This window comes from Gymnoscopelus microlampas, assembly GCF_963454915.1.
Source record: "Gymnoscopelus microlampas genome assembly, chromosome: 18".
NCBI lineage: Eukaryota > Metazoa > Chordata > Actinopteri > Myctophiformes > Myctophidae > Gymnoscopelus > Gymnoscopelus microlampas.
In genome coordinates this window covers 34507007-34516664 of record NC_139955.1, presented here as the reverse complement: position 1 = coordinate 34516664, position 9658 = coordinate 34507007, and the positions used below count along the sequence as shown (strand labels likewise).

The following is a 9658-nucleotide window of genomic DNA, read 5'->3' as shown; positions in this document are numbered from 1 at the left end:
TAGGTTATTGTTAACTGCTAAATACAGTTGTAATTAAATCCCCTCCTAACCCAGATAAAGGCAGTTTATACAAAGCTTATTGTTTTTAATCTTCGCCGAGGGATGAATAAACCCACATTTATAGGCTAACTCCCATTCCATGAACATCACTTGCAAAAAAGAAAAAAAAAGAGCTGATCTACAAGTTATCAACGCACCGCAGTGCGATGCCTTGATAGTTTGTAGATCAGCTCTTTTTTTTTGTTGCACGCAAGGTCCAGCTGCTCCGCGAGCGAGGCGCGCTCTCGCTCAGTGCGTGTTAGTGTTGCCATGTCCACTTATTATAAGCGAATTTGTGCTTTTTTTTCTTAATAGTGTAAATAAGTGTATAGTTGCTTATTTGGGCTTCCGCTTGTTTCCTAAATATTGTTTAAACCAGTGGTTCTCAAACATTTTCATGTCAACTTGTCATGGACCTCCGAATTAGTGCCCCCCCCCCCCCCCCACACACCTGACAATATTTTGTGCCGGGGACCCCATACAAGATTTGTGTTGTTAAAATGTATCAAAAATGTTCCAAAATTACTTTTATCTCCACGATATTTTTTTGCCTTTTTTGAAAATAGCAGAACTACAAGCTGATCGTGAGCTATTTTCAAATAGCCGTAGCCTAGACGCGTCATTTGGCCTTGTTTTCACGGACCTGGTTGCTCATTTTTGCTCCTCTCGCAGAATCTGGCAACGCCGGTGCGTGCGCAGCCTGGCCATGACGAAGACGTCATGAGCGTCTTCTCGCTGCCCAACATGGCGGACTTTGATACCATTTATGAGTTAGAAGACGAGGAAGACGACGAGCATGTAGTAAGCGAAGAGCACCTGCCGAGATACTGCCCCGAGCCCGTGGTCATGCGAGGGGCCGGACACATCACAGTGTAAGCCAAGCTGAACACTCTCCGACGGTCCCTGTCGCCATGTTTTTAGTCCTTTAGCCTCATCATAACAACTGGCTGCTAAAGCTAACGTTAAGCATAACAACAACGAGCTTAGACCGATAGACAGTGTAGTACAGGCGACGTTGTGGTGCAGGTAGAGATAACCGTTAGTCCCTGTGTGTGTGTGTGTGTGTGTGTGTGTGTGTGTGGCCAGCAGGGGAACGTAACTGTAAGGTAGTTAACCGTTAACTGCTGGGTAATTAACTTGAGATGAATGTCATGTGCTGTATAACGTTAACTAGAGGCAGTCAGCTGCCTGTCGTCATACAGTTTAGTTTGATGACTAACATCATTCATCATCATGTCCATTCTGTTCAACTGTAACATCATCACAATCATCATCATCATCATCATGACTGACAGGATGATGTAATATCTATTGAGCTTAATAGACCCCCCACCCCCCGGGCTCTTGTCCTATAAATCTGTTGCATCGTTTTGTTTACAAGCAGCTGTCAGTTATCTAGCCTGAACAGTTATTTTTAGACTGATGTGACATAGACTTACCAGTGGTTCTCTCACACAAGACATCACGTCAAGGACCTCCAGTCCAAATGTACAGTATGCCTATTATAGGCCGCGGACCCCCATTTAAAAAGACTCCCCTGTAAGAGAAGATTATTGTTGTTAGATTATATTTAGTACAGAATTCTACAACTGTCTCTACTACGTCTATACTGTACATCAGTGGTTCTCAATGAACTGGGGACCCCCCAAAATAATCATATTGGGGACCCCCTACCCTGACAAGCACTTACAATTGTAGGAGTTGAGGCATTACATTTACTTTGACTCAGTTCCACAGATAAATATTCTGAAAATAGCCGAGCTCTTTTCAGCTCACAAATTTAGGTTAGTTTAGGTTAGTTCATTTGCACATGCCGTAGTTAAAAACACGTGAGAGAAGTTAAGACAAATTTGTAAAAAATAGTGGGGTACAAATTTAAAAAACTAAAAAAATAAGAATGTCCTAGATGGCCCCAAAAAAAAAACAAACAGGCTTATCAGGTGGCCTTCCTAAAAAATGTCAGCAAAATATATAAGCACTAAAGCACGGTGACAAAAATAATGATGTTGAATATAGGTATGGAATATGTGTACATGTTATAAATACAATAATCCAAAAAGATCTATCACAATATAGGAGATGCAACACAACAATCTCATCGTTCCAGTTCTAGATGATGTCTTTCACCCTGAACAGACAGTCATCATTTTCAATTGAGGAGTTAACTGTTGAACCTAACCCTCACTTTAACGTCAGTCTTATTGGATACTGATATGTATTATTAATGCTGAGAAATAATTTGTTAGATACTGATGTAAATGGGCCACACATGCTTCTTTAACTCTGAATGTGACACATTCAGAGGGGCTACACACAAGTAGCCCCAAACGAACAGCCTGGCCTGGATCCAGTCTGTCTCCATTGTCAGCTTCAGATTTAGCCTTTTCATGACAACAAACAATAGAGCCTTAGTTTGCTGGTTTATTGTTTTGGGACAAAGTGTTTTGCATTAAAGTGTCTTAAGATTGTAGGAATGTCATTTTTGTGTACAAAATGTGCTTCTTCATGACAATGGCCTGTTATTTTAGGTTTGGATAAAGGTTAATTCTGAAATCAATGTAACCTTTGACTTTTTACTTTTTACAGGTTTGGATTGAGCAACAAATTTGATGCAGAGTTTCCCTCTGTCCTCACAGGAAAGGTACACTTGTTTTTGATTATTCATGCACTTCCAGCAATGTCTTGTTGACTCCAAGTGGGTTGAATTAAGACCATGGTGAATCCATTGTCCTTCTGGGCATTGGATCAAACCTCTTGGACTGGTTTTGATCTGAGGAGATGCAGTTTGAGAAACGCACCACAGTGCATCCAAAGTGCCTGAATGTGTTGTAGTGGAGCTCTGTAAATGAGTAAGCCGCCTATGGAGTTCAGTTGGCAGGGACCCTGGTGTTTGGGAAGGTACAACTCCAGGTGATAAAATAATGAAATAAAGACTCTGCCATCCTCAAGAAAGGAAAGCTTCCTGGGTCGGACACTGAAACACAAAAAGGCTGTAGGGGTAAGATCGGACAGAGGGAAGTGTGGGGCAATAAAGTGTACCGTCAGTATTGTGACCCAGGGTGACATGTGATGGACGAGGTCACAATTATGATGATTGAAGGGTGCAGATCAAGCCCTGCTGGGCTTTATTCTAAGGTCTTTGGCTGTTTGCAAAGAGACCTTTGCATCCTGTCATAAAAGATTACGACCCCTGTTTTATGGCGTACAGACTCGGCGAGGAATGAGCATCCATTCATGTTGTTTGGCCGGCACTGCCACAGGCACTGAGCTTATCTCTTTTGAGTCCCTCCTCGCCCTGAATTGTCAAGATCTTGGTTAGCAAGTTAGAGGCATACTTATTACGAGATATCAAATCTCTGGACAACATCTGCAAATATCTACCTGTTTGTTTTCCAAAGGCTATCCCTTTGATCCTTTGAGGACAGGTTTCTTTTGAGCAATTAGGAATCTCAACTCAATGCAACCAGGGAACAGTGATACCTTTGAATTCTTTCAGTGCCTTTTACCGTTTAGTGAAAAGTGATGACCTAATACCCATGCTTCAGAACCATTGGAACGTGGGCATTTAATATTCTTGATGTCCATTCTTCCTTATCTAGGTAGCTCCAGAAGAATTCAAAACCAGCATCAGTAGAGTGAATGCTTGTTTGAGGAAGAACTTGCCTGTCAATGTGAAGTGGCTTCTTTGCGGCTGTCTGTGTTGCTGCTGTACAGTAGGCTGCAGTCTATGGCCCGTTATCTGCCTCAACAAGAGAGTAAGTATCAGCCATCCTTGTGACGCGTGCTGCACAGTTCAACTCTCCCTTAAATCAGCACTAATTGCTCTGGGACTATTATAGCAATCCAGAGTTACTGGTCGACGCGTAGAGGCCAATAACAGCTCATGATCAATTAGTGACTGTGTAGAAATGATGCACAGTTCCAGCCCAGCTCAAGAGTGATGCGTCACTTAAAGGCAGTGTTACTGCCAAGTGTTCCTGACTACAAAGTGGAAATTACTGGCTGGTAAAAGGGCACTACAGTCTATAAATGCAAATACTGGTTATTTACTGTTATCTGTTAAAGTCAGTGCACGAGTGAGTTGTTGTTCTGTTACTCTTTGCTCATATGCATACCATGTATTTACAATTTAGGCATTTAGTAGACGCTCTTAACCAGAGCGACTTAGAATAAGCAAGGTTAACATATAACATTATCATTTCCCCTTACAGACAAGACGATCCATTCAAAAGTTGTTAGAGTGGGAAAATAACCGATTATACCACAAGGTAAGAGAGAAGACAAATTGCATATTAGCACCTGTTTGAACGTGTTTAATTGTCTGTGTTTTAGTGTTGCGTGAGTACCTGATTGATGGATGATGACTGTTGACTTATTATGTAAACTTTAGCCGCCACAAACAAGTCATTTTTCCGCTCAAAGCTATTTCAGCCTGATCATGGTCCTCTCGGGGTCCAAGCAGACCATGAGGTCAGCAGTAAAATGCCATGTTAATTTTGTTTTGTCTCACAGCAACAAATTACCGCTAGTTGCTGTGCACAGACATAAAGGAAGCTCTTCAGGGTGTCTGGCCACAATTTGACCCCAGCAAAAGCAGACAGCCTTTTACCTCTCACACTGAGGGGGAGATTTCAGACAGATTTTCCTTTGTGTGTGTGTGTGGGTGTGGGTGTCTTACGGTGTCTGTTCATTCACAATGTGTGTCCTATCTCCTCTCATCAGCTGGGGCTGCACTGGAAACTTAGTAAAAGAAAATGTGAAAGCAGCAATATGATGGAATACGTAAGTAAAGGCTCAGAGTCTGACACTACTAAAACAAACATATCATGCACATTATTGGGATTCATTATGGCAACAACATTTATACTGAACTTATACTTTTTCCTTTCAAAGGTAATTCTTATAGAATTCTTACCCAAATATCCTATATTCCGACCAGACTGAGGAGGCTGTTATGAGACTGGATGTGTGGCCCTTGAATCCTATCCTTAGTGCCTTGTAAATATGTTGGAATAAGGTGCACTGGTGTCTTCTTGAGATGATACTGTGCGTCTCCCAGTACCTTGTACAGTAGAATTTGCAACATCGTCACTTTGCTTTAGAGCAGATTTTGCACATATCCTGACAAAAATAGACATGTTCCCTAAGTTGCACTCTAATATTTTCTTTGTTACATAATGACAAATATGTGAATCTCGAAACTTTCAAAAAAAGTGCATTTACCCCAAAGAACTATTGACCTATATCCCGTCAATTCTGTCTCTAGTCCCTTGCAAAGAATTTTATGCCGCCAACCTCCGTAAGAATCCTTGCCTTATATATAAAATAAATATATATATATATATATTCATGTAACAGGAGGAGAAAGGCATTGGGCTGATCAACAAATTCAAATGTTTGTTGAATTTCCTCTCCTTGGTCCTAGTTCTTTGCAAGTAAATGAGATGGTTGACTTTGCCTAAAGTACAGTGTACGTCATCACTATGTGTTTTTCTTTCCTTTAGTATTGACCCTCTCTGTACATGGGAACTAGCTAGAAAAAAGAAAGGAGGAAAAAAAACTTGACTTGTAAATACCATGTTAGAGTAAGCTGTACAGTGGTATACCATTGTTTACATAAAGTTACATAGCTCTTTAGTTTGGTCTGCCAATATATTGCTGTACCATAGTTTTGTTTTATGAAAGATGTCTACAGTATGTACCTTTTTCCAGTTTATATGGACCTGTTTACCTAGTAAGCCATATAGTTACATTACAATGTATGTGATGCCAGAGTTAGGACTGATAAATTGCACTTGAGCTCATCAAAATGTCAGGATTTCGGACTGTGGTATATCTGATGTCTTGACTATTCTTATGACACTAGTAGTGCATGTTGTTTGCGCGATTTTTATTTTGCCAATGAAGGAGATGATGTTGAGTCAAGTGTCATCCATTTTAACTGGGGATGTCTGCATCTCTTCATGACGTGTTGGTTACACAATGATCTGAGCTGTGCACTTCCATTCTCATCATTTGTCTATTGTTTTATTACAGCTTTGTGTTTGTTTATTTTATAGTTTTGTATTTCCCTGTGCTGTGTTCTAAAGCACATACTTCTACAATACATGGCATATTGAGCTAAAGATTCCTTCGTTAGTCATTCTGCCCAGTGTTAGTATTGTTTTCCCTGAGTCCTAGCGGAGAGTTTGCAATTCATTGCATTGTTAAGAGTGCCTCTGGAATAGTAAATGAACCACGGTACAGGTCGGACTGTATTTGTACTGGTAACATTTTGAAGCCTCCTCCCAGTATTGTCCCAGTTACAATTCCTGTAAATGTTCATGACTAAATCCCTATGGAGGAAATAAATTCTTGATTTTGAATTTTATTTATTGTCATTTTTTTTCACTTGAAACCATTCCATTTACTAAAGTGGAAAAAGTAATGCACTTTCCCCAAAGCCTCCTGCCACATAACGGAGACATGGCTATCTGTCATGTTTAACAAGGTGTTAAACCGTCAAGTTAACAAGATTGCCTGTAATTACTTGATGTGTGAAATTCATAAACGCTATTACCAACTGTTTCTATTTTAAAGCCATGGTACCATGACCAGATTTCAGAGAAATGCTTTGATCTTACTGTATATCACAATCCACTGTATGCAGGAGTGGGTCTCATTGTAGTTAAATTTATGGACCTCTTTGTTCATTATTTTACATTGTCCTTCGCTCTTTGAGCTGGGAATGTGGACAGAAGTCTTCATTGGGCATGAGGTGTTTCTGCAAGTACTCCAATAATGGAATGGCAAATGCTCTGTCATCAAATATATACTCAACTCAGCATTACCTCTTAGATATTCTACTGTTTATCATGCCTCTTGGTCAGACACGTGGTCAGTTCTTTCATTCTTCCTTCATTATTGTACTTGTGTGATGACTCCAATGGCAACATACAGTACATTAAGGGTGATAAACATTTTGACTGGACAGGAAGTTATTTTTGGTCAATTTGACTACCACTGTCCTTAATGATTAGTTTATTTGAAAATCCCATTACATGGTTATTTATGCTTCAACACATAATTTCACACTGATTGGTTTTCGAAACACTAGCTCAGTCAATAGCCCGATAACTAGCATACAGGGGCAAATTGTTTTTGATGGACTGAAATGACTAATAACACAATAACAAGAACCTGAACCATCCCTGGAGCTGACAGAGTCTGTGCACTAGGGGGCAGACTGAGCCATGAACGCTCTGTTTACAATGTACACTGGACTATTTTATAGCCTACTGGTAAGCCTGGTCAGCCATTGGTATCCGTTTTGTAGTTGTGAGATTCCTTCTCGAAATCTGGCACACCTACAATATTCCTGCATCATATAGCAAATCAGAATATCAAGTCTATTGACCGACACATAAATGCACTTTGCAGTGATTATATTTATTTGAAATTGTAAATGTTTGAGACAAAACATGAATTATGATGTGTTTTTATGTATTCATTTTCTTCAAAAATACAATCTTACACTGTGGTGGCCTTACTGGGTGATTTAAAGCAAGGATTCCCAAAGTCTTTAGCTCAAGATCCAAAAGGGAAACTAGTGACAATAACATTTTTTTATGATTTTTAATATATGTAAGTTTTGAAAATTGTTACTTTTTGTTTTATCTTTATAAATAATTTAACAAATTGTAGGAAACAATAAAAAAAGGGATGTTTAATCAGGACCCATAAAAATGGGTCTGGGACCCAATAATGGGTCCCCACCCACTGTTTGGAAAACACTGATTTACAGCAGTTGTCCTTGAGTTGTCCATGGCATGCTCTGCAGCCCAGATTTACATTCACCAGCCTCTTCTGTGGGGTCTTGCCTGTACCACTTACTCTTTGTGGCACTTCAGATGAGTGATGTCCCCAGAGTGCAGTCAGAGGCCAAGTAGTTATGCAAGACTCAGGAGGACAACACTAGGCCTACAGCTTGGCTTTTAGAAAGTCTGTACGAGAATACTTGTACAGAGATCCCGCACCAGCTCAGTGGCCTAGGGGTTTGAGTGCCCGGCCGCCCTGAGATCGGGGTTCAATTCCCTGGCCAAGTCATACCAAAGACTGTAAAAATGGCACCAAATGCTTCCCTGCTTGGCACTGAGCATCAATCATTATAAAAAATGTACAAGAATCAAGCAAAGCTTGGGAATAGCTTAGATGGGTAAATGTTATTGCTCCGATAAGTCTTTAAAGACTTTAAATTAATGTCTACATAGACATATTCTTTCGTGTATCATCCTCTGTCCAACTCAGTTTCATGAGGCCACGCCCTCGTCTCTGGTCCCACTTGGAAGAGGCCGGCCTCCGAAGGTGGTCTGTGTGTGGTGGTCATTATGTGTTCTGCAGTCTGCTCAGGCTCTTCGCTGGCAGCGCTGTCTGACAAGCCCCACTTCTTCATAGAAGCCGACCCCGGTACGTAGACGGTTCAGCAGAGTCCATTGCCGGTGTGGTAGATCTTCCCCTTTGACGCAATCTCCCAGGTCCAGGCTGACTCCCAATCCCTCTTCCAGGATGCCTGCAGCCATGCACTTGGAGAAAAGTCCTCCGGGATGGAACGGAGCATCTCCTGAGCCACCTTATTGTAGGCGTGGCGGGACTCGAGTCTGTTAGGAGGCGCTGTTTTCATTGTTGTGTCGTAGGAGGATATCCCAGTCATGTATCTTGGCTTTACTTGCTAGGTTGATGGTAGCAGCCTCTCGTATAGACTTGGGTTCTAGGCGACATGACACTTGACTTGGACTTGCATTTTGATTACTGGAAAATGTTTTGCACTTGACCGGAAAAAATATATTCTAAATGCCATTGTCCCTTAAGACCATCAAGTAGTAAAATCAAGATATTAAATTATCACTGGTGATTCTGACTGTTCTGACTTCACTTGGTTTTTAGAGACTTGACAAAATTGACTTGAACTTGACTTATTATTCTATATCTACCCTCGGGACTTGAACCTCAGACTGACTTGATCACAGTGCACAATGTGTTCAGTGTTGGCTGAAGATGTACACGTGTGTTCATTCCCTTTTGTTCTGAGCTTAAAAGACTGCCAATGTCCAGGGGGAAAGATTGGAAAAGCTCTTGGAAAACACCTCTGAGCATGTGAGGGTGATGGATTGGTGCCGTCATCAGTCTCTGGAGAATGACATGGCTTGTTAAAGTGCACTGCTCCCAGCCTGGGTACTGGAGAACCCATGGAATGCAGGGGGGGGGGGGGGGGGGGGTATTTGGGGTCATGGCCTCCCTAGAAAAACTAAAACAATCTTTTTTTTAAAAGAGAAAAAGCAACCAGTTATGTTTTTTTATGCATAGTTCTACTTTACTTTGAAAATAAGCAGAAAATGATAATTATTTAATTTAAATAATGACTGTGATAGCTTGATTATAGATTGGTCAAGCTCATTTGCTGCCAAGTTGCATGAAAGAAATTCGTTTTCAATGCATCTAGGCCTGATTCTGCAGTGGACGCTTTGCCTGCAGAAGGCAAACATCTGATGCAGCGGAGTAGTCGCTGGTGCTTGACATTGGAAGCACACATGCTGCCTTTGCACAGAGTCTGATTTTTTGTTTTTTGGGTGTACAATGGTGT

The 9658-nt window shown here is 41.0% G+C and overlaps 1 protein-coding gene across 1 annotated transcript; it reads left to right on the top strand.

Moving 5' to 3' along the window:
- Positions 1-759: 759 nt before the first annotated feature.
- chic1 (cysteine-rich hydrophobic domain 1) lies at positions 760-6465 on the top strand (the record flags this gene model as incomplete). Its single annotated transcript, XM_084085915.1, has 6 exons — positions 760-911; positions 2626-2680; positions 3639-3794; positions 4251-4307; positions 4762-4821; positions 4933-6465. The coding sequence occupies 6 exons, from the start codon at positions 760-762 to the stop codon at positions 4981-4983; spliced, it is 531 nt and encodes a 176-aa protein (XP_083942041.1). The 3' UTR covers positions 4984-6465.
- Positions 6466-9658: the final 3193 nt, after the last annotated feature.